General features: G+C 42.8%; 1 protein-coding gene across 1 annotated transcript; it reads left to right on the top strand.

Moving 5' to 3' along the window:
- Positions 1–818: 818 nt before the first annotated feature.
- On the top strand, positions 819–24,486 carry grinaa (glutamate receptor, ionotropic, N-methyl D-aspartate-associated protein 1a (glutamate binding)). The gene is made up of 7 exons (XM_076301610.1): positions 819–975; positions 10,942–11,258; positions 13,359–13,480; positions 17,982–18,182; positions 18,611–18,739; positions 19,093–19,236; positions 21,998–24,486. Exons 2-7 carry the CDS (start codon positions 10,964–10,966, stop codon positions 22,145–22,147), a joined length of 1,041 nt encoding a protein of 346 aa, XP_076157725.1. The 5' UTR covers positions 819–975; positions 10,942–10,963; the 3' UTR covers positions 22,148–24,486.
- Positions 24,487–25,143: the final 657 nt, after the last annotated feature.

Raw genomic sequence — 25,143 nt, forward strand, 5'->3', positions numbered from 1 at the left:
ACTGGCTTGCAAATAATACACAGAATATGTATGCCCTTGTACAAATAGACAGCACATCAGTTTAGAGGATAAAGACCAAGGCAAACAGGCAACTGTCGGGGAGACTATTGTGAAGAGAAAATACATTATTTTGGATCACCAGAAAATATTTATGGGAGGAATTGGGGTTCAGCCATGGGGACTTGGATAAAAGTGTCTTTGAAATTAAGCATAAGACATAAGATAGTCCAAAACACAGCAGAAGATTAAAAAAAAAAGAGGTTACTGTAAAGACGGAAATATTGAGCAATTCTGGAGATGTGGTATGCTGTTCTTTGTATAGATGATGGAGGTGTTGCTGGGGATTCAGAGCTAAAATATTCAGCAATGGTCGGGTAAAATGTACATAGATGTAAGCAATAAAGTTTCACTGGTTTCCCCTGACAGAGATCCAAGATATACTAAGTATTGTTCTTATGATGGAAAACAAACATTACATTTTTTCAGAGAATTTTAAGTGTGTATCCTCACTGTGAAAAACCATTAATAGGCACAGACACATTATCAAAGCACCAGTTCATTTATGAAGGCCACATAATTCACATTACACTGACTGTAATACATAACAAACCTATGTGCGGCGTAGGGGTGATAGGAAGAGTGAAATAACAGATGAATCTAGAGTCTGGAGTGGCAGTTTGACATTTATAAAGTAGTTGAATTTTTTTTTACATACATTGGGAAATAGCAGTGTATTTGGTTATTTCCCAGAAAGAACCTCGTTATCATATGACACCAGCCTGAGTGACGTCACGTGCTGGGTCTAAGTTGTTGGGGGGGGTAGTAGCCAGCAGTAGCAACCAACGCGCATCTCCCGTCGGCGAAACGGAAAACGCAACGTGATAAACAAATAACTCACAGGAACACTCGGTCTGTATCTAACTTTGGATAAATTTCTCGTTTATACTGGTGAGGAGGTCGCGATACATACTAAGGGTAAGTCTGGTGATGCATATACTACGTTATTTGTGGTCATTTCACGTATGAAACACGATTATCCGTGGATAGCAGGTCAAGTAACGTTAGCGACAGTTTGCTAGCTGGCTCGCGAACACCAACGCAGCTAACATATCTGTAATATCTGATGAACAAAAGAGAGCCCTTTTGCGATAAAATCATGAACAACGGTCTTAACAGCTGATACATTTAACATACATTGCATGATGCCCTATATTTGTGTGGTGTGGTCATTTTGTCCGAATATCGTGCCACAAATTCAACGTGGTCAGCGCTGATGTAACAACATTAATGTATAAGGAATACGATAGAATGAATATGTTATGACAGGTTACACAAGCTGCAGTTGTCTGCGTGTACAAATGGTTGTCTTCAGTGTTAGGAATCTAGGACTAGCGTTAAACGTTACGTTAAAGGGCTATGGACGTTAAAGGTCTATATTTCTCTGTAATACTCCTATTTGCCTAGTGCTACATAGAAATGACGTTAGTTAGCTAGGGGAAGAACAGGTGGCTACTGTCTCTTGTATGGCTATTCAAAAGAATAACACTAATTTCGCCAGACAATTATTTCATGTCCATGAGCTTAACTTGTGTTTTGGTATTATGCGCCTCAGTTAAAAGGACATACTCTCTAATCTCTTATAAGAGAGTATGTCCTTTTATAACATCTCACTAGCATGAGCAGATATCTCTTCTAGAAGCTGTGTTTGCATAACACGTAGGCCTCGTCACTGATGACATCAAGCCGTAGAAGGATATTATTTACTTGAAAAGTAACGGTCCATTACTTAAAGCTCTAATATATGCCAAATCTATTAACTCCTGGCAGTTGTAGTTTGATGATAAGCTTTTATCCTGATAGTGACTGCGTCGTTGAGTAACAGATTCTTGAGTAGAACAGTTGTTCCTGTTGGTGTGGTGATTGAATCAACACCAAGGAATGATTTCCAAGTTTTTTCCATAAGATTGCCGTTCAGGTTAATATATGCGAAACTTACGCGAGGATATGGTTGTATATCAGACATATCTGCTTTAAACGGCAAGCTGCTGCCTTTTGTTATTCTTATTCACTGCCTTTTTTATTCTCTGGGTTTTTTTTGTTTTTTTTTGGTCCGGTTTCGCATGCCCTGTTGGATTTACTGCTCTTTTTAAAATGCCTGACGGCTCTGTTTAACGCAGCCCCTGGGATATGTGGCGTCACGGTATCAATTTCAAATCGAACTGGACTTCACATCTTGCTTAGCTCTGTTCTGCAGTGGAGTGGTGCGCTTTCTCTTCCATGCGGTTTAATAATCAGTTGCAATAAATGAGTCCGCTGCTCCTGACTTTCACTTTACGAGCCGACCATGGCAGGTTTCCAGTAGTGACTTCAAATTTGAGAAACACGTCTGCCATGACACCCCCGTCCTCCTTGTTATTTGTAACATTGTTTCATTCAGTAACACACAAACATGACTTTATGCGAGTCACAGTAAGCAAGTTTGGCCCGTGTTGCCTGTGCGGTAGTGCTGAATCATAGTGATCCAAGAAAAGCAAGCTGTAAGTCAGTAATTAGTTATTTCCATATTTAGCCTACTCCACCCACATTCTCCCTGTTGACCTGCTGTACCACAGAGATCCAGAGGCTGGCTGGTGGATTCCGATTGTATGATTATTCTAAATGTCACCATTTTTGAACAACACATATAGTGATTCCCACAGCTAGCAGATCAGTTATAACTATTTTGACAACCGTTTTAAGGTGTACAGTACAATGCAGTCTTCTCTTCCCGTGCACACTACCATGTGTAAACAAGAAAGACGTGTTACATACAGCTCTCGAAAAAATTGAGAAATCATTGCACATTTTTCTGATGTCATCCTACTGTTGCTGAGTGACATTCACATGAGTTGACTGTCAAATTCAAGTTTGCAGTGGTCTCTTAATTTTTAATATGACCGTCAACTCATTCGAATGTCTCTCATAGGATGACATCAGAGAAATTGTCAGTGGTCGTTTAATTTTTTTCTAGAGCTGTAGATATTATCAGTAGAGAATGCCTTGCAGCTTAATATAATTGGAAATTAATATTGTCTGTTATGGCAGTGCAAGTCTGGTTGTGGATTATATGCATAAACTGACAGGTTCTGTATATTTAGCTGTAGTTTGTATAGACACTTTCACTTAGTACTACCATAGTCTAAGAAACAAGACAAAACTGAAAACCACAACGTTGTGGTTGACAGTTGTGAGGCGGTTTATCTGGCTGTTGCTGCGCGTAGAGTTCAGGTTCAGTGGAACATGCGAAAGGTAGCCTAGACGTCTGGTGTGTGAGTCGTAGATGAGCCTTACTGGAGCTGTAAACAGAGTGAAGGTAGGCTACGGAGAGGGAGCAGGTTGGCTCTCATCTCCGGGGTATTTCTGGATCTGGAGCTCCAGCACTCCAGCCATGATAGACTTGATGCTGGGCCAGGGATTACCCCATCAGCACGGCAGCCATGGAAATAAAGAGCGAAGCTCCACATCAGCCTTTTAATGGCTCCCTGCTTTTCTGTAGAATAACAGAGGAAGAAGAATAGGTGGGGAGAGAGAGTGTAGCCTCACCGAGGACCAAAATATTGATGAAGAATAATAAAGAAAAGGGCCAAACTATTAAGATAATATGAGTCAGTGACTCATGAGTTACAGCAGTTGACAGTGACCCAGGTTTATATTCAAGAGAGTGATTGTGCGGCCTGGCCAACTGACTTCATTGACCTAAATCTCTGAAATCTCTGTGGGTGACAACAGCTTATACTGAAACTACATTTATAGCCATGCTGCCATTGTGAGCCTGTATGACATGATCCATCCATACATTTAATAGTTTATTATCTCTTGGTGAATGTTTGGGGCTATAAGCTTAGGCCCTATAAAAATGCATATGGATAAGTGATCCTCCTTATTGTGGCTTAATAATATTTGAAAGAAATACCCATTTTACACTGAGGCACAATGATGGGATACACAGAAAATTCTCGGTCTTTAATGGTAGGTGACAACCACACACTGGCTTGGCAACATTTACAACATTCTCTACATGACCGGTGTCAAATGAATGCAATGAAACTGGTCTGGTTAGTACATTAGAGATGCATTTTACTCAGCTGACTACCAGAAACACATTTTCTGCAATTTACCATTTAAGAAAATATGCTAAGGGTGAATGGAAACCTGTCGTTGGCATGTTGTAGTCGAATTTACATGGACCAAAAAAAACAAAAAAACAGTTTCTTTGAGAAATGTGGCAAGATTTATGTCTCTTGTTAATTCAAGCCAGAGGTACTCAACTTTTTTCCTCATTCCCCATTTTGGAGGTGGGTAATTCACAAGCTCCACCTGACCCCATCACCCCAGCAAATTGGTAACGTTAAAATCACGTTGTGGTTCCACGTTACAGTCCCCTGGATCTGATGTTGTTTTACTTCATATGTAGGCCTATTTATGACTCCTATGTATGTGTGTGTATGTGTGGTCATTTTGTTTCGAATGTATGATCTTCATTGCAAAAAAGAAAGGCATTAATATAGACACAAAAAAGACTCTTGTTCATTGAGTCCCATGTATCATGTCTCAGTTTCCCTCTAGTGGAGCGGGTTCACTTTGAGAACCACTGGTTTACGCAATAGAGACTCTTTCCCCACCACTGACAATTTGCTGGCAGTGCATTCGCACTTGTTTTTGTACAGTTGTCGGCCATGCACCTCAGAGAATTAGTTTTGAGCTCAAACGTTCCTCAAGGGTGTTGGAGTTGATATTTACGCAGTTTAGCTTTAGTTTCATTTTGTGCAGTCTTGTAGTGCCGTTTGTTTTGCTGCATTACACCGATCCAAATTATGATTGAAATAGGAAAGCATGCTGGTGGTGCTCCTCTGAGATCAGTGCTTAGGTGTTGGTGAGTGAGGTCCTCTTGCCCTGCCACTGTTGTGCTGCTGCACCACCATTCGCCATCAAAAATTCATTTCAAGGTTGTCCCCAAAGGTGTTTTTCCATTACAGAACCACAGTCACATGTCTATAGTGGTTTAAACCTGCATGACTTCATGAGATTAGTTGCTCTGACATCTATCTGGATGTGAGTTTATTCATTCCCTCGGTTAAAGATGAATGTTAGTGCTGTGGTATTTCTAGTGCTGTGAATTTACCTGTAAAGATCAGCTAGTTTGGGCCAGATATGCGCAGTTGTGCCTGTTGTTGCCATAGAGACTATTGTGATTAGCTGTGGTTACAGCTGGGTCAAAGTGCTTGCATCGCAGTGCTCTGAGTTCATTGGTTGCGGCTGGCCCTCTTCGGTGAATACTGTACTGCTGTTTGAGGGCTACTCTGCTTTCATGCACGGCAGCTCACTGAGAGGGAACTGTCAGCGGTATTCTCCTCCATTACTTCATGTCACCAGCTCACTTTCCATCATGACTGCGCCCAGCCGTCATCGTAATCTAGATTTGGCAGTGGTCTGTCCACATAATCTGGGCAATGCAGTGTTGAGGAATATCTACTTGTTTAGACCATTGCTGAAATATGTTTTAAAATCCTTGTGTCTACAACGGCTGAAAATGCTTAAAGCAGCGATATGCACGTTTTGGTCTAACTAGCAAGCTAGCTACCTAAAAGACCAGCAAAGCACTGTAAACACCACCCAAAGCCTAAGTGCCTCTGCTTGCTAACATGCTAACTGGTGTCTTTTGGTGATCAAAATCAGCAGTGTCCTGCTGTGAAAGGACGTCTTTCATTTTTGTATTGTGTTCGGCCTGGAGCATAGAACTGCATATTGAATTTCCTGGATGGCTTGTAGAATCAACATGTGTGTGTGTCTATCTTTCACATTACCATATTCCATTAAAATGAATTTGAAGATAATACCAAAACCAGTTGCCTGATAAAGTATACCTCAAAAAGTGGCACATGTTTCATAGTCTGGCTTTAAGTGTAGTAAGTTGAGAGCTGTTCAAACAAGTTATTATACAAACTAGTGAACCTTCCCTGTGTCTATATCACAGCAGACGGCCCCCATCCAATGAGCCTCCTTATGCTGGGTGTTAGGATGATCTGGATGGTGTCATTGGCTTTACCAGCCACCCTAAGAGGATTTCTATCACTTCTTTAACCCTTGCCCGCCTTTCTCTCCTTTCCCTTCCTCTTGTTTCTCTCTCTCTCTCTCTCTCTCTCTCTCTCCTCTTGAGTCTTTGTAGTCTGTCTGTTTTATTTATTCAGCTCGTCTTAAGATGGTCACCTACATTCCCCTACATTCTCTCTTTCTCTCTCTCTCTTGCATCACTCTTTCTTTCACTCTAGTGCAGCTGTTCCATTCTTTTCTCTCCCTCTTGTTGATGTTGATGAACTGATAGGTGTGTGTAGTGTTCTGACCTAGTTCCTCTCTGTGGGGTAGTAGACCTACTTCCCTTTCAACATGTGTGTGTGAAGCACACTGACGCCTGTTTTATTTACCTTTTCTGATAAACACAGACACACACCTCTGATGCTCAGTGCAGTAATTCGGGTCATTTGAAAGCAGGCAGCCATTTCCTTTGTCTGTGTGTGTCTGTGTGTGTCTGTGTGTCTGTGTGTGTGTGTGTGTGTGTGTACTCGTGTGTGAGAGAGAGAGTTCATGATGACCGGAGAAAGTTTGTCGTGCCAGTGCTGTGAGCTCCCTCTGTCTCTGTGTCACTGCACTGTTTCCTGTGTGTTCTTAAATCGGTGAAATGGTCATCACATCATCAGCACCAGCTCATTTCAGTGAACTAAGCTGGTGTTTTAACTTGTGACAGGGGACTTTTTAAATTGTGATCCTGTTTGTGTGTGTGTGTGTGTGTGTGTGTGTGTGTGTGTGTGTGTGTGTGTGTGTGTGTGTGGTTGTGTGTTAAACCCTCCACACATAAAGCTGTGTACTCAAAAGCATTGTCCGTTCTGTTGGTCTCCTGATAACCATCAGTCCAGCCCCAGCATCAGCAGGTTTGGTTTGCCCATTCCCCCATCAGCACTCTTGCTCTCTGGCCAGTGCTAGCACCTAGCCTACTGCACCTACCACAACCAGCCACCGGTGACCTGCAGCTGAAAGGAAAGGTCAATGCTTTCCAGTCCTTTTGTCAAGCTTTGCGGGTTAATCATCACAAAAAAATGCTCAATGTCACTAGTGGCTGGTCATGGGTCATTCTGATACTGTCACAGGATTACCCAAAAGGCAAACATGTTTCAGTTTTAAGATGACTCAGGCCTTAACTTATCACATGCTGTCTGTTGGTTGCCCTCGAGTTATCAGGGTAAACAACTTCCTCCCCTGTTAAAGGATAATTCCGGTATTTAGTCCCTTGTCTGGTTTGTTTTGGATGAACTAGAGTGGTGGACACCGAAATTTTGACAATTGGTCCTGTCTCGACTTTTCTGATTCATTTTGAATTGCCTTTACTGCTTAAGAGTGGCTGCATACAGGTATGCACAAACATGTCCTTAAAACAACCCTTAACATTCGTTTTCAAAACTGTGCAACTCACCGAGTGGTTAGTGGTGTTCGTTGATTATTAAAATCAAATATATCGGCGCAATGTACGATATCCAGTCTTGTTATTTGCTATTGTGGAACTATTTTTTCAGACACCTCACTACCACGTATAAACTTTCGCTCAATATTTGAGTCTGAAGCATAGACAGTGAAAAAAGGTCTCGCGGAAAGACTACAACTAAATGTTAACAGCCCCCGTTTCCGGTGGCGCAGGAATATCAACGTGCATGAGTCTTCCAACAGAAATCAATGGGATTTTACAAAATGGCAAATAAAACACAACAAAAACTGTATTTTGCTACGCTACTTGTTTTGGAACATCAACGAACACCACTATTAACCACTCGGTGAGTTGCACAGTTTTGAAAAACAAACGTTAAGGGTTGTTTTAAGGACACGTTGTGCATGCCTGTAGGCAGCCACTTTGAAGTCAAAGGCGATTCAAAACGAGCCAGAAAAGTCAAGACAGGACCCATCGTCAAAATGTCGGTGTCCATCACTCTAGTTCATCCAAAACAAACCAGAAAAGGGACTCAAAGTGCTAAAAACCGGAATTATCCTTTAATGCCACGTCATGTGAGCCTTCGTGTCTGTTTCACTAAAAATTAGCCTTGTATGAAACTGATTACCGGTAGCTTGCTCTGATTGATTAGTATCGATTAGTGTGGAGTACTGGAGCCTGAATGTGTTTAGGCTTTTTGATCGTATGACATTTAGGCTTTGCATGTGCGCATGGGTTTGTCTGCACTGTGACTTATTAGAGCCATGTGATTTGAGATTTCCAGGAAATGGAGCATCTAATCATCATTTTGATCTTTCCGCACATTGAGAACAATAAATGTTTTTGGCCTCCAGATTAGAGCAGGTTAAGCTCATGTGGGAACATGCTCTTGGTAGTAAGAGTGAAAGAGAAAGGAATACTGCAGTGAAAGCTCAGGCTGCTGAGGCCACTAAGGCCTTCACAGACATTAGAATACGTAAAGAGGAAGGACGTGACAGCAGAGAGACTAGTGTAGAAAAAGCTGGGAAGACAAAGGACAACTACAGATAAATCTGTGTAATCTTTTTCACCTTTGTCCCTGGCTTTCATATTAGGCAGGTTTGGCTGTCAGAGTGGTAGAACTGTCTGTGGTGGTCTGATCAGCATAGGCCAATCAGAGTGTTTAGTTTCATCTTTGCATTTACACATATACATCAGGCTTTTTACCTTATATGGGCCAGACATCCCATAATAATCACAATGGTAGAGTGTGGAGTACAGTATGATTGTTATCAACCTTTTTTTCAAAGTTATTTTAGCTTATAGCAAGTCACACTGGGAATAAAGCCAATTGTCAAAGAGGTGCTGTCATTGTATGGGTACAGATGAGAAAACGTATTGTTTGTTGTACCTGCGTACTACACAACCAACTTTTGGTCAAAGAACTCAGGGGCTAGTTATGGTGTCAACAAAAAGGATTACAGAAAGTTGTCAACCATTTTTACAATGAAAGACTGACACCCCGTTTGTATGTCAGTGTGTCTGTATTTGTTTTTGAGACAGCCGTCTCCTTAAGAGCACATACGGGATGAAAGCTCATGGGATTGGCTGTCCAGAGGAAATGGGGCAGGGTTACATAATTCTGCTGTTATTCAATGTGCCGCCCTACAAAGGGATTGAGCGAGGAAGAATACCACACAGGGTGGGGGGTTGAAAGACAGATTAAGTGATAGAACATGTCTGTGTATGTGTGTGCGTGCGTGCATGTGTGCGTGTGCGGCTAATACAGATATCATTCTGACAATCTGTGTGAAAAAGTTGTTTGAAGAGAAAACTAAAATATCCAAGGATGAAATGTAGTGTTGGCATGTGTAAAGTTAGTGCAGAGTAAGCAATCGCCTTAATTGTTCACGTGAGGAGTTGTTAAGTGGATATTTGGGTGAAAACATTGGGTATGGCCTACTCAGTAGGTGAGAATGAAAAAAATCCCAGGGCACCCTCTCAGATTCCCCTGAAAAAATACAGGTGCTCCTATCCTAAACTTGCAGAGAATTCCCAAATGTTAGGTCTACACTTTGAATAATTTCAACCCCTCTGGGTGGTTTGATATGGCATGAAATGATTGAAGTAAATATGTTTATTCATACATGTAACCTCAAACATCTAATAGTCTTACCCATTCACATGAACAGCATTAGGATGTTTTATATCTGGCAAAGTGCATTTAAAAGAACTAAAGTTGGGCCCTCAATGGCCTTTCAGATAGAACATTCCAAAGTGGCACCACCTGTTGTGTGGTCATCACACCTCCACATTTAAAGGGAAATAGTGGTGAAGCCACCTGAAACCCCATGGAATCCTTGGGGCCCTGTGCCATCCTATAGTTGGACGAAGCCCAGTTGGTATAGAAACTAGTGGATGTTGCAACTGTAAGTAGCACAAACTCACTGTAAAAGAAGCACTTTTGAGCAGGGAAAGCTGAAGCACAGACTCCATCCAAAATTTCCAGAACTGCAAAGCATTAGAGGATGAGATCGAATACAATTCCGTGGAAAATACTTTGGCATACTTTGTTCTTTGCCATCTTTCTTGAGTTGAAAAGCATCCCATGTTTTCCTCATCTATGAAAAATGCAGTACAGACCCTGATGTATTGATTGTATCAGAGGGACACAGATTAACTTCCTATCCATTTGCTTTAGTTGTGTTTAGCTGTAACTGAATACATATCCCATGGTTCCCCTCTATGAGTATTGCAGGGCATTCTGGAGTGCTTATTTTCCAAATCCAGCCGTTTCTGGTTAATAAAAAACAAAATTAGTAACCGTTGGGCCAATCTTGGATGCTTCCCCAGGCCTTGCTCCGTGCATTCAATCTTGTTAAGTCATTTACCGGCAACTTCCATTGATATCCACTTTATAGCGCTTACTGCGGTCGAGGCAACACTTCCTTTGCATGTGGTGTGAAACATGAGATAAATCCATCAGAGATGCTGCCAACATCATCTGTCTCTTTGAGTCTCTTTACCCGTAGGCCTACTTAAGTACTGGTTAGAAGGCGTAGTTTCTTACTAGAGATGAGTAGGGGGTTATATTTCATGGCTTAATGCCCTGGTGTATTTGTATTAGTCTTGTTTGCATCTGCTGTACTTTTGGGACATATGGACACAACCCCCCACAGACAGGGATTCATCTATGACTCATCAGCTCTGCTTCAGTTCGGTCACATACAGTTCTGTTTACTCTTTTGCTTTCTCTCTCTCTTTTTTTCTCTCTCTCTCTCTCTCTCTCTCTCTCTCTCTCTCTCTCTCTCTCTCTCTCTCTCTCTCTCTCTCTCTCTCTCTCTCTCTCTCTCTCTCTCTCTCTCTCTCTCTCTCTCTCTCTCTCTCTCTCTCTCTCTCTCTCTCTCTGTCTCTCTCTCCCACTCCCTCTCTCCCTCCCTTCCTCACAGGACCTCTGTGGAAGTAGCAGTGATGTCTCAGGACAAGAGCGGCTACCCTGGAATGGGGGAGTGCAACCCCCTCCACAACAACGTCTACGGCCAGCCCAACCCTACTGCACCGTTTGGGGCGCCTCCACCAAACTACATGGGGTCCCCTGGGGCACCTGGATACCCAGCCCCAGGACCCTACGCCCAGCCAGGCTTTCCCCAAGCCGCCCCCTACCCTCAGATGCCCTATCCACAGATGCCCTACCCACAGCAGCCCTACCCAGGACCAGGGTACGGACAGGTCCCACCACAGCCTGCCTTTGTCCCCAACCCCAATGGTGAGTGCCTAGTGCTACCTGATTCTCAGATTTCTCGTCGCTGGTTCCCAGCAGGGAATTGATGATCTGTTTTTAGACTATCCGGAGTAGCTGGCTGGCTATAAACACTGTTGGCTATAAACAGTGTTGTGCTTACTGTAGGAACTTGCCCCATTTAGTAGCTGCGTCTGGCTCATTGACTTCAATCCCCTGCAATGCATCAACTACTTGAAAACACAAACTTTTTCCCCCAATTCTAAAATAGAGTTTTGACAATGTACAGTGCCATATAAAATGCCTCCTAAAAGACTAGGCATAAGTGACCTGATTGGAGTCCAGCAGTCGCCAGTCTGACGGGGAGATGGCTAGCTGGCTCTCCATGTGGAAACTCCCGCGCTTCTCTTTCCACCTTACATAAGCAGCAGCCATTGGGCTCCGCTGCAGCTGTCTAACATGTCAAGTCAGGTGGCGTTACCGTCCGCTCTGAGGCCTGGCTCTACCACTTGCTCCAGTTACTGCAGTTTTCCATTCTAAACAAGCACATTCCTCTATTGTTCAGATTTTACCAGCGTTGGGGAAACCTCTGTGTGCTCTGTAGCCACACTCCGCTAATGGTGCGTTCATGAGCAACTGGGAAGTGGGAGAACTCTAGAGTTTAGGGTGCCATATGTCACACCTGAACTTCCCAGATTGAAGTGGGGACATTGGGAGAGCTCCCAGGAGAAGAAGTTTTGAAAGCCCTCATGTAAAGCTGAAAGATTGAAGTGTAGGCTACTTCAGTTATTCCGAATACTTAATTAAGATCTCTGAAAGGATGCATTTTTAGTATGTGTTCAATAATGCTAAATGTGTTGAATGGAAGCTTCAGTGTTCCTGTCTTAGGCTCAATTAGATACAAATACGAAAGTGAGAATTGTGAGTGCTCACATTTGCAGTCCTTAACAAGGACAGTTGCTGAAAATAAACGCCAGACTCTGCCATGATGGCGTTGCAAAGAAACACAGCTGGCCAGCCAGCTGAACTGAAGCCTGCGGCACTGCAGGTGTTCATTTTAGCTTAGCATCATGCTAAGCATCATTCAGCTCACTACGCTGCACTACCACTGCTGGATGTGGCCAGTTAGTGAAATCAGCAGATACGATCAGTGGAAGAGCTAGAAGCAGTGAAAGCATGTGATGGGTCCTTTCATAATGGGGAAAGAGGGCAAAATATCCCTATCTTGGTTTCTCTGAGAAAGCAGCAATACACAGCTTCTCCTTTGTGCACTGATCATATTGTGTCTGTAGAGCAGAGGTTGTCAACCTTTTTGGGGCAAAGTCAAACCAAAATGCCACCTCACTATATTATTACACTATTATAGGCTATAGCAGGGGGGTTCATCCCTTTGCCCGTACTTTTTCTGTACAGTGTTCTTGAGCTGAGACAACAGCGACAGGCATATGCTCACATAATATTGACTGAGCTGCATGATCGATCTGTAGCCTATTAGGATACATTACAATAGAATAGAGTAGAATAGAATAGAATAATGATAATATTAACAACAATAACAACAATAGAATAACAACCACTTTATGACTACAAGCCTGTATAAAAATACATTGGGTCCCTCAAAATTCCACGGTTCACCTCACTTTGCCTCACGACACACCCGTTGAGAACCACTGCTGTATGTGTTCTACTGTGTCTGAATAGTAGAGTACAGTTTGCGAGTGATCAGTATGGCAGCAGGGACTCCCATTAGCATGAGATCACCGTTGTGACATTATCTGAATGTTGACAAAACAATTTAGGTTTACAGTAATAATATTATAAATTCTTCTGTCCTCCAGATATTATTGACTGCTCTTCCACAGCATTTAGAGATGATTTACTAAAAGCAATACATGTAACATGAAGTTGTTTTGTTTCATTGCTTAATAAATTAATATCTAAAAGACCCATTTGTGAGGACTAACAATGAGAACAGCAGTGAATGTGAGTGTGATGTGTTCACTGTTCAGATGTCTTGCTCTGGTGCTATCCCTTTAGTATTCTCGTCCACAGTCACCTTGCCCCCCCCCCCCCTCTCTCCTTTCAGCCCTGTCCTTCTAAAATCTTTTTTTCTCTGCCCTCCCGCAGCACCCATGATGGACAGCCCTGGTTACCATGGCGAGAACGGGCCTCCCTCATACTATGACAACGAGGAGTTCACCAACTCGGGCTTTGAGGATAAGACCATCCGCCAAGCCTTCATCAGAAAGGTAAGGAGAGCGTGTTTGTGTATTAGGAGAACATGAACCAAATGCAGCCTTCGGTATTGGTGCTACTGTACTCATCTTGGGTAGATAAAGTTACTGGACTCTTAAACAGTTGGTACAACATTTACACTTTGCACACTAAATATCTACACATTGAAATTCTTCCACATAGATTTTCATGTGCCTATTGGCTATCCCATATACCTTTTTAGTCTTTTGAAAATGACTGACAATTGTATCAAACGAAGATCTGAAAACTCAGATCTGAAGATTTGTAAACTCAGTCAGAAGGTGCTGCGCCCATGCAGGTGTCTCCGTTGTCCATGATTTGATTGATTGCAGCACGCCGCTGGTTAGTTTTTGCTATAGATCATGTTTCACGAGAAGGCCCAACAATAGACATACAGCCAGATCTTATGACTGTGCTTTTATCGTGACGAATCTCGAACTTTAGTTGGTTAAATGACCGTTAAATTGCATTATCAAACATTTTGAGGAGAGCGGTGTGTAGGAGCGATTAGCACGCCATCTTCTCAGTCATCTCTCAAATGACTGAAGTAACTAACTTAGCTAAAGATCTGAAGAAAGACACACTAGCCATGAACAATAGAATCTCGAACGTGGAAACTAGGATCCACTTACCCTTTTTTCCACTTACCCTTATATATAGCTGCAGGGACGATTTAGAGTTGCACATGTATAATGGGTTCTAATGGTGTCCATATGATTAGCTGGAACGTAAATGGCATTTCCAATAAAACTAAAAGATATGGTATCCTGTCCCACTTGAAATCCGTGTCATGTGACTTGGCGATGATACAAGAGACCCACACGAACGCACTAGAATCAGTTGAGACAAGGATGGCAGTGTTTCCCACAGAATTAGATTCAATTTGTGGCGGTAGCTGACTTTGACAACGGGGGGGGGAGACCCTTGCGATTGTAACACAGTTGAAAGGCTGCTGATGTGTGGATGCAATTCATAACGTGTTCTTCATAGTTAAAATGAAGGTTCGCACTTCTCCTTGGGACAAGCACTTTTGAGTTTTGGAAAACACTTTTCCATTTACATCGGGATTTTGCAAACATTCAGTGTCAGAGTCAATAAAATGAGCCCTTCAACGAAATTGACAAGCAGCTGTAAGTAGGCTAAGCATGCTAAATTCGACATCCAAACAGTATTCTAACGTTAGCTTTGAGATACTGCTTGATTTCATAACTTAACTTAGTTTAGTCTCTTCACTGTAGCCTACTATGTTGTCATCAGACCTTAGCAGAGTTAACTTTAATGCAGCAGTTTTGAACAAATGTGCGCAGCATGGTCACGATGCTAAGCGGATTTAATAGCAATTTAGCCAGACGTCTTCTATGCAATGCTTCTATGTGGCAACAACAATCCTTCAACAATCGTGAATATTTTGTTAAATGCACATGCACATGCAGAGGAGTGGCAGCGGGCTACGAAAGAGAGCGGGGCGGGGCAAGGAAAGGCTGCGTGAGTAAAAAGCGCAGCTCAATGGCAATGCAAGGATTTGACCTTATATTTAAATTAAATTAAATTAAATTAAACATAGAATATTCATCTGTGGCGGCCGATTTTTATTTTGTTGCGCCCCGCCACAGATTAGTCAATGTATGGGAAACACTGGATGGGTGGGCCAGGCAATGGCGCTTTCAGAGGAGTATCAACTTTGATTTCTAAGAGATTTTCATTTCAATATAGCCAATCAATTCCACAGGTGTTAAAGATCATAGATTATTTTGGTAAATTCTCTGGTTATAGAGTGGATTATAATAAAAGTGAAGCCATCCCCCTTAACAACTCAACGTTTCAATCTCATCTAGGCACTGCCCCCTTTAGCTGGAAATCAAAAGGAATGAAATACCTGGGAATCAAGATCTAGGCCCCTATTGACAAAATGCTTGAGTTAAATGCTCCAGATTTATTAAAGACTATGAGAGAGGACACCAAGAGATGGACCGTGCTGCCTTTATCCCTCTGGGGCAGATCGGAAATAATCAAGATTCTTTTACCTAGGCTGACTTTTCTAATGTCTTCTATCCCACTAAAATTCCCCTCTAGCTGGTTTAAGGAAGTTAATAAAATACTTTTTGGATTCCTTTGGAATTATTAAAAAAAAACAGAATTAGTCAGAAAAAACTAACCAAACCACGGTCTAGTGGTGGAATAGGGCTACCAGACATCTACCAGTACTACATTGCATTTAATTCACAATATCCTCTGCAGTGGGCATACAATACAGACAGACAGATTGGAAGTTGGAAATGGCTGGAAGAACAGTTATCAAAATATAAGAGTTCCCGGAAACTTTACAGGCAACACTTCTCAGGTGCTGAAGGGGAAAATGAAAAAGTTGAAGAAAAAGATATTGCAGCAGGTGCGTTTTCGCCAGACAACGCTGGATGAGTCCACCTTTCTACTAAGACAAGATGACTCTGACTACAACAATCAGGGGATACCAGGATCACCACACAATCAGGGGAGACCACCACACGCCAGGTCAAAAACATTAGAAAGGGTGACTGACCACCTTGCTGAGGAGGGAGTTCATCTCCACCATGGGCTGAGCGGAGTGGGTGATGGGCTGAGTCGCGCTTGCAAAAGGGCACGTCCTTGCCAGAGTGCCGAATATGTCGGTGATGGCGACACAGACGTTACCGACCAAGAGGAGGAGGAATTATGGAACCCAACAGCAGTAGAACAATATTTATCTTACACAAGTCCTTTAACCCAGAAATGTAAGTGTCAGAAGAGTGACAGGCTCAAACAGCGCATATTTCATAAAAGACACTATATCTCCATTTCTAGAAAAAAAACAGGGATTTTTTCTCCTGTCTCCCCTTGTCTTTGTCTTGTTGTCTGTGTTGTTATCGTGATATGATTGTAAAAAGCAATACAAAAATTAAATTGGAAAAAAGTAAGAAAATGACTGACAATTGTACCCTTGTTCTATCCTTAATATCATCATGCTCATTGTATGTGGAGAACTAAGATATTGGCACATTAATTGAGTAGTACCAAATGGGTACACAAGTAACGTTTATAATACCCTCAATGTCACTCTTTTGGTACAAATCTTTTTTTATTGTGCTTTTCTGGCTGTAAAACGAAATAAATATCAAGGACTGAGGACTTTTGTCACTTGTAGGCTTGTAGGCCCATGTTTTTATTGGCTTATGGAACTGGCACGAATCTGGGAGATGTAGGTCATTGTCACATCAGTGTTCAGAGGCCATGTAACTGCTGTATTGTAACTGGTGTCAGTAAGGATGTTTGACTTTAATTATAACACCATTATGTAATGATGTAATAATTAAATAAAGATGATGAAATATGATGTAGGTCACATGAGCATATGCAAGCTGAACACATACTATATCACTGGACAGCCTCGACCTGATGACAGCTGAGAATGAATGCATACTGTAGTGCTCTAAATAAGCCTAGCCAGGCCTGTCAACATGACTGTAACTTGGTGACAGAGGTCACCATTAAAATTCTGCAGTTAATTTGACCTACAGCTTGTACAGAGAGCTGTCAGCTTATGATTGAGTTGGGATCCGACACCCCATTACCTTGTGTGTGTTTTAAGTTTGAATGTCAGTTATTTTCACTGCACAAGGAGGGTAGCACTTCCTCCATTGTGAGAGAATAAATGAGAACAGATGGGGGTGACAATGGCCTGCCATTCACTGTGAAGAGTGTCCAGAGCTCACGGAAACATAATGGTGAATGGCTTACTAGACTCATTAGATTGTCCCTTTACAAGACAAGGTCTAGCCTAGCCATTCAAATTTTAGTTGGTCAATATCTGCAGTGAAAGAACATGCTTTACACGCTTTTGTGAGCTGCTGTGTTCACTACATCCATTCAAACCAGAGGCGATTGCTCTAAGACTACAGGAGAAGCTCAGCCTCCTCTAAAATATCACAGAAAATGTCATCAAATACTACTGTATTATATCAGCCTACTATTCCAATCTGGGTTTTGGGATAACTTTTTCCCCCAATGAACAATATAGCACCTTAAAGGGACACCAGGCAACGTTTTCGTGTTAATTACTCATCTTCGTAAGTCGGTATATGGTTAAATGACTCATTACAGGGCGAATGAAGACTCTCTCGCCCGCCCCTACTGCCTGTAGGAAGAATATCCCGCTTGCAAGTTCAGTGTATCCTACCCGCCGACCGAAGCAGGCAGGCTAAAGAAACGCTAGAGATTGTTGCAAACGTGTCTATAATGGCAGAGTCGGCGAAGAAGCAACGAAAACCCTTGACAGAAGACGCAAAGAAAAGGAAAAGAGCTTCAGACCAAGCGAGGGGGAGTTTCGTAGAGAAAAAGCATCAGGCTTGCCTGGTGTCCCTTTAATAATATTAATTTAATAATTGACCATTTTTTTATCAAAGCTTCCCCTATTCCAAAGAGCAGCAACTGCCACTGATTCAAACATTCTTTCATTTTCTGCCATGTGTATCTCCTCAGGTGTTCTTGGTCCTGACCGTGCAGCTTCTGGTCACCTTCTCCTTTGTGGCTGTCTTCACCTTCCATCAAGATGCCAAGATATTTGTGCGTCGCAACCCATGGACGTATTATGTGTCCTACGCCATCTTCTTCGTGTCCCTGATTGTGCTGAGCTGCTGTGGAGAGTTCCGCCGCAAACACCCATGGAACCTGATAGCCCTGGTAGGAGCTCTTCTCTGTGCTTGAATGTGTGGTTGTTGGTTTGCTTAGTTCTTTTATGACTTCTAAACGCCTCCGTGACTGAATCTAAGATCCGGTTCATGGGCCTAAATGTCATCAGTGAGTAGATGAGTAGAACACTAATACAACTAATACAAGATTTATGTAGTAGCCAATTTGCAACCATACAGGTTTCAATTTTAACTTCAATTAAATTTTTTGTGGAAGCAAGAGAAAAGGAAAAAGTGCTGTTGTGTATACAGGGTTATTTAGGTTGTGGTTTTGAAACATTTATCCAGTGTCTTGTTGATGATGATACTGATTGAGATGGTTGTGGTGATGATAGTGGTTTGTGTGTGTGTGTGTGTGTGTGTGTGAGATTGTGGTAGTGATGATGGTAGTGATGATTATGTTGTGTGTTTTTTCCCTAGTCTATCCTGACTCTGAGCCTGTCCTACATGGTGGGGATGATCGCTAGCTTCTACGACACCGACTCTGTGATCATGGCTGTGGGCATCACCGCAGTGGTCTGCTTCTCAGTGGTGCTGTTCTCTCTCCAGGTCAGCCTCCCGCTCCTCCCTCTCCGCGCCAGTCTGTCTGCCTCCCATCTGCTCTTCAAAGAACACCAGAGGCCTTATTTGCTTTGCCTTATTTGCCTTTTCTACTGTTACATATGAAGGATGGTTCTTCTTAAAATGTTCATCAGTTTAAGCCAGTGAACTGCAGCTGTGCTCAGCTCAGTGAAGGGGAATTTTTAAACTTTTGATCGCAGGCTTGTGCATTTGACTGTAGACGTGCATTTTGACATGGTTGTTTTTTTCAGTGGTTGGAACCATGAAGTTTCACTCTCTCTCTCTTTCTCTCCCTCTCTCTTTCTCTTTCCCTTGTCCCCTTCCCCATTGGTCTCTCACAGAGCAAGTACGACTTCACTTCCTGCCGCGGGGTTCTGTTCGTGTGTCTGATCGTGCTGCTGCTCTTCTCCATCCTCTGCATGTTCATCCGCCACAAGATCCTGCACATCGTCTACGCCTCGCTCGGCGCGCTGCTCTTTACCTGCGTAAGAGACACCAGCACACCACACCTGAATTCAGAAGGGCTGCGGGCATTAGGAGAGCAGCCTATTGCGAATGGTTAAATGATTACACCGGAGATGGCAGACTAATACTAGTCCTTTTCTCAATATCCATAGTGCTTTGCATATATGGTTTGATAACTTGTGTCAGGTGTCGTGGACAAACAATTTCCATCGCAAAACTTAGCACGCGGCTGGTGAGCCGTTCTAAACATGCTATCCATACTATACTGAAAACTCAAATAGGCCTTCACTGCCTGATCACACAAGCCATGTGAATGGCTTACAGATTGCAGTAGAAGCAGGCAAATCTAAAATGCTGATTTGGAAAACAAATTAGATGGTCTGCTATGGTGCCATAATCTGTGACAGACACTGCAAAAGTGACTCAGTGATCAGCCTTTAGTGGGTCTGGCTGTGCGTAATCTAAGAAAAGCTCTAAGTGTTGCAGCTGTTATCTAGCGCCTAGAATTAAACAGTTATTGGAGTCAGTCAGTGAATGTGTGGATAGGAGGTTGGTATGGGTCAGCATGGCTCTGCAAAGCTGAAGATGAACAAGCTGTAGATCTAATGCATATATGTGTTACTTGGGGGTGTGACTTCATACTGTGGATAACTTAAAGTGTATAGACCCTTTCAAGAGAGTTCCAATATCAGCATCATAGTTGGCCCCACAAGGCTTCCGTTTTAACATTCCATATGTTATCTTAATGCAGAGGAAGTAGATTGGGAACCAAATAGAACGTCCAAGCATTGTTTTTGTTTTTATTGTTGAAAGGGTCTATACCCCTCATAAGAATTGAGAGTGCATGCATGTAGCTGCAGAAGACGTCAAGTGTTGAATCATCACATATTTTGTTGCCAGCGTAAGAAAAATGTGCAAACTTTATACGGCCCAGCTTTTAATCAGTGAGGAGATGGCAAACGGCCCAAGTGCATGCCTGGAGCTTTTATAAACGGAGGAGCCAGGGGGAACGAGTGCTGCAGTGAGGCCGGAGGGAGAGAGAGGGAGGGAGAGAGAGAGAAGGAGAGAGGAGGAGAGAGGGAGATAGACAGAAGGAGAGGGAGAAAGAAAGAGAGAGGAGAGGGAGAGAAACAGAAAGAGGAGAAGGAGAGAGAGGGTGAAGAAGAGGGTGAGAGGAAGAGAAGGTTTGGACAGGGAGCCCCTGTCCTCCCTGAGTCCTGGCTAGCGTTCTGGCCCCAAACTGCCCTAATTTCATCTGCAGGATGGAAAAGTGCAAACGAGGGAAGAGAGGGCCACTTTAATTGTGGAAAAATAAATGACAGCACCACACAGGCTACCCCGAATGCCCCCTTTAAAAACTGTTATGTATCCGTACAAAGTGCATTGGTAAAAGCATGGTGAGAGAGGGGGACACAGAGAGCGTTCTGAGGGGACTCCGAAATGGAGCAAAGGAAGTAAACAGCTTTGTCAGTGCAGCGTGATGTATAGGTAGGGGTTTGGAATGATCATCGGAATGGTAGAGATAGAGAAGATGGAGGGAGAGAGAGAGTGGAGTGGAAAGGAAAGGAAAGGGAGGAAGCTGGAGATGCTGGATTAGTGGCCTGGATTGATCGCGGGCATTCATGGAAACGATGAGCTCAGCGTAACAGATGCAGAGAGAGAAAGCAGACTGATGAGGGAACACAGAGAATGGGAGGAAAAGGATGGGTGGGGGGGATGGAGGGATGAGACGACAGACGTGCGCAGATCCTGCAGCCTCAGCTTGTTGGCTCATTACTGAGGTGCATTGGGCTCTCTGAAGCTACATTGTCAGGCAAGGCTGAATGAAGCAGGAAGGAGGGAAGGTTAACATGAGACAGGATGAGGAGTGCTTACTGTTGTGGAAAAGTGAGGACATATTAAATCAATCAATCCATACATGCATACTATATCTGATGGTCTTTGTAATGAAAACATGTCCAGGGGATGAAAGTCTAGAGCCGTGTGTGTGTGTCTGTGTCTGTGTCTGTGTCTGTGTCTGTCTGTCTGTGTGTGTGTGTGTGTGTGTGTGTGGCAGTGTACCAGGTAAACTAGTCTAATGTGTGCACTCAGCAACAGCCATGAGAAACACTGCTGCATCGACTTACACGAAAAGCCTCTTAATGTTTAGTTTCTCCCTCTCGGCACACTGCAATGTGGTGCTGGTACAGAACTGGTGTACACTGTCAATGTCAAAGTTCTACTTGGAACAGAGAAGCATTACAGATCACATCACAAGTTCACAATGACAATGAATTTAGATAGATAGATACTTTATTGATCCCCAAGGGAAAATTCAAGAATTTATACTTTACTTGTGGGGAAACTGTTATTTTTCAACCTGGGCCAGGTATTAAAATGTTAGAGGTACCCAGAAGAAGACTGCAGTAAGATATATTACTGTATAAATTGTAACTTTATGAAATTTGTTTACAACAGAGGTAAACGAAGATGTCGCTCAGTAGAGATTTTCTCCATGTTACCAAAGCACTTTTAATAACATTGCGAGTCTAGTCAGTTTTCCTCATGCCCGTAAGCTGTCATTTAATCTGACTTATTTTTTATATATGGGACTTCTATGTATGATGTGCTAGTGACATATGAAGTGTTATGTTGCTGTACTGGTCTGGGTTTGTATGCAATGCAGCTGAATTTTGCTGAGGGTACATCCCTCGTCTAGTGTGCGTGCGTGTGTGTGTGTGTGGTTGTGTCTGCATATATTTGCTGTCTGGCCTTATCTGACCCCTCCTCTCTCTTTGGTAGTTCCTGGCCGTGGACACGCAGCTGCTGCTGGGCAACAAGCAGCTGTCTCTAAGCCCAGAGGAGTACATCTTTGCCGCCCTGAACCTCTACACTGACATCATCAACATCTTCCTCTACATCCTGGCCATCGTAGGCCGCTCGAGGGAGTAAGCGCTCGGCGCCTCTCAGTGGAGAGGAGGGGAAGCGCGCGTGCGGTGTGGAAGGAAGGGGAAATAAAATCAAGCGAATGGTTGTTGTTTCTTCTCTCCCTCTCCCTCTATCTCTCTCTCTGTCTCTCTCTGTCCTGTCGTCACAACTTTTCCAAAGAACCCTGCACCTCCGCCTTCATTTTCCATCCTCCCTCCACCCGCCAGTAAGAGTAGGCGTGATTGGCTGAATAATTGACTGACAGACAGACCAACCAATGAGAGCCTCTCTGCCCTGTGGAGAGCAGATGAGAAGTGCAAGTTTTTAAATCCTTATTATTTAACCACTTCAATCAGTCTGAGACCCCTGGCCACAGACTCTTTATCCGTGTAAGGTTTTGTTGAAACTCTGCACCATGCCGTGCTCCATGCTGTACAGTTCGCTTCTTGCGCTGGAGACGCCGACCTCTTGTCAGAGAAGCCGGAGGGATGCATGTTTGAGCTCAGCGCTCTGAAGGCTGCAGATGGAACAGATAACACACCGAAACGGGTGTAATTCTTTGTAGTGGAAAAATCAGACCCGTTAATTCACTCTTGCACCACAGAATGTTGCCCTTCTGTAAGCCTTCAGTGTAACCACCTGTGCATGCTGATTGCAACACTGCTCAGATAGACAGACGGACAGACCGATCTGAGGACAGACTTCCTCTGCTTCTTGCTAAGCTGTAAATAGCACATCACTTTTCAACCCTCTGCTTTCCTCCTCTCTCCTTTCTTCCCTTTTTCCCTGTCCGCTCTCTTTTATCTCTCTCTCTCTCTCTCTCTCTCTCTCTCTCTCTCTCTCTCTCTCTCTCTCTCTCTCTCTGTGCATGCCTGCTCTCCATGTGCAACCCCGACCCAATGCTACATGGGAAATATAACAGAATATGCAGACATCACTGTATAAGTAACCAATCACTCTGTTGTGGAACAACAGTAGACAACATAGAGAAGAAAAAATAATATAAGAGAATCTACACCGGTAGAGCTAGACATTTGTACTCCTAAATAGACACTGATCTCGAGGAAAAGGCCTTTTAAATAACACTCCCAGCACAGGCGTGAAGGAGAAGGTTGCGCTTTCGTTTTGGTGATTGACCAGAAATCTGCCGTTTTTAAAAGGCCTGTTACATTTTTGTTCCGTATTTGATATTTTGCTTTCTCCTTTTTCGTCAGAATCACTGAAATGTTCCCACTATCCCCCTCCTGTCATCCGCCTGTCGCTGACCCCCCCCCCCCCCCCGCTGCTTCTTTGCTCTGCTCTTTTGTCCTCTGTCTCTTTTAACGTAGCGGTCTTAGTGTTGTGTTTTTTGAGACTAATGTGAAAGTTTGAAAAGTATTGAAAGTATTATTAATTTGTTTTTGTTTAGTTTTTAACCAAGCACTCTGAGGGGGTTCGGAAGTTATGTACATGAGGCATTTTAACATGTTAACAAGCATTGGACACTTCTCCAATGTGTGTAGTTGTAATTATATTTGACATATTTATTGCAGAGACTGTATAGGCTAGGCTGGAATTGGGCAAATGTATTGGTTGGTTATTTCTCTCTCTCTCTCTGTAAACTTTGTAGTGGTTTCAGGCTGCTTTCACAAGATTAGCATAGAGCATTATCATCGCAAACAATCTGACTTCTAGAAGTAATGAGATGCTATCAAAATCTGGAAACGTCATGTGTCAATACGATACAGTTAGCTGCATTTTATTAAGTTAACATATTTGAAGTCAAATTAATTGCCTAAGTATTACCGCTGTGAGTGGTGTAGAATTTATTAAATACATTTCCATTAAATGCATCCAAAGCTGGAGGAAGCATTGATTTGGCCACAGATGCATTTCAATGAAAACTTGTTATAATTCCATACAAATGTTTTAGCATGAAGAGAGAGAGAGAGAGATGGACAGACTAATGTATTTGTGCTGTAAATCTAATAAATGGTGGATTGAATGTTCATTTCTAAATAAAGGATCTACAGGAAAATCGTAACCAAAAAAAAGAAAAAAAAAGACTGCTTCCTCTCAACTAACCTGCATGTGGTGCTGGTGTGTGCTGAAACTGCTGTTGCTGGGAGACGCCTCTCGAGAAAGCCCCTCCTGCCTCCCATGTTTTAGTTCTGATCTGCAACCCTCTTTTAGACCTCTGATTTCTCTGTTTGTGTTTGTAACTAACTAACTGTCCGTAAAGCCTCTGTAGTGGACTGAGTGTATAGGGTGAGCTTTGGCCTTTGTAGTTCTGTTTGCACTGTACATTTGCATTAAACTGAACTGGGATTGTATTCCTCTTCACTGCTGTATGCTTTACATTAAAACAAGAAACAAAACAGAAACTCTGACTGTGTGTGTGTGTGTGTCTGTGCACGTCTGCCTGTTTGAGGGGAAAGGGGTTGGTCAGAAAGCCATGGAGAAAAAATGGGTCAACCAGAAAGTTCATGTTCTCACAAATGCAGTTCTTTTTGCGGGCCCTATTTCGGCTGGCAGTTGATTGTTTTCCAAATTCACCTTGAAAGATTACGAGGTTTTAATCGAGGTCCTTCAGACACTTTGGAATTGTTATCAAGAACCTCAGTGTAGAAACATCACCCTGTCCATCAAGCACTGAGCTGACCACTATTAGTGAATGGTTCCAAACTTAGTTAAAGAATTCAACTTATGTAAATAAAGGACTGTAAAAGCAATCATTATCTTCCATATCCACATTTCCTAACATTGCTCCATCTGTAATCACTAGCAGCTGAACCTTACTCCTTCACCATATTGCCACGTGCAGCTGGCCCTAAATATTATGAGACTGGTGTGTTCAGTAGGTTTCTAAACCAGCTATCAACCCTAACGTACTTACACACGGCTTAATTTTTCTTAACTCTTCAAGAGTGGTGTAGATATCTTTTTCAGTTTTTATCATGTGGAATTATACTGACACAAGTATACAAACATATTGTTGATATACACCTTCAATATGTAATTGGTGAATACAGTATAGTGAA

Source organism: Alosa pseudoharengus, unplaced genomic scaffold, assembly GCF_046254945.1.
Source record: "Alosa pseudoharengus isolate Yale_2024_CS ecotype anadromous, Long Island Sound unplaced genomic scaffold, YU_APseudo_1.1 YU_APseudo_1.1_scf_23, whole genome shotgun sequence".
NCBI classification, from domain to species: domain Eukaryota; kingdom Metazoa; phylum Chordata; class Actinopteri; order Clupeiformes; family Clupeidae; genus Alosa; species Alosa pseudoharengus.

Excerpts from the sequence above, each read along its gene's own strand:
- grinaa (XM_076301610.1), top strand. The coding sequence starts at position 10,964 with ATGTCTCAGGACAAGAGCGGCTACCCTGGAATGGGGGAGTGCAACCCC. Across the intron at positions 11,259-13,358 it reads CTTTGTCCCCAACCCCAATG|CACCCATGATGGACAGCCCT; the intron begins GTGAGTGCCTAG and ends GCCCTCCCGCAG. Across the intron at positions 18,183-18,610 it reads CATGGAACCTGATAGCCCTG|TCTATCCTGACTCTGAGCCT; the intron begins GTAGGAGCTCTT and ends TTTTTTCCCTAG.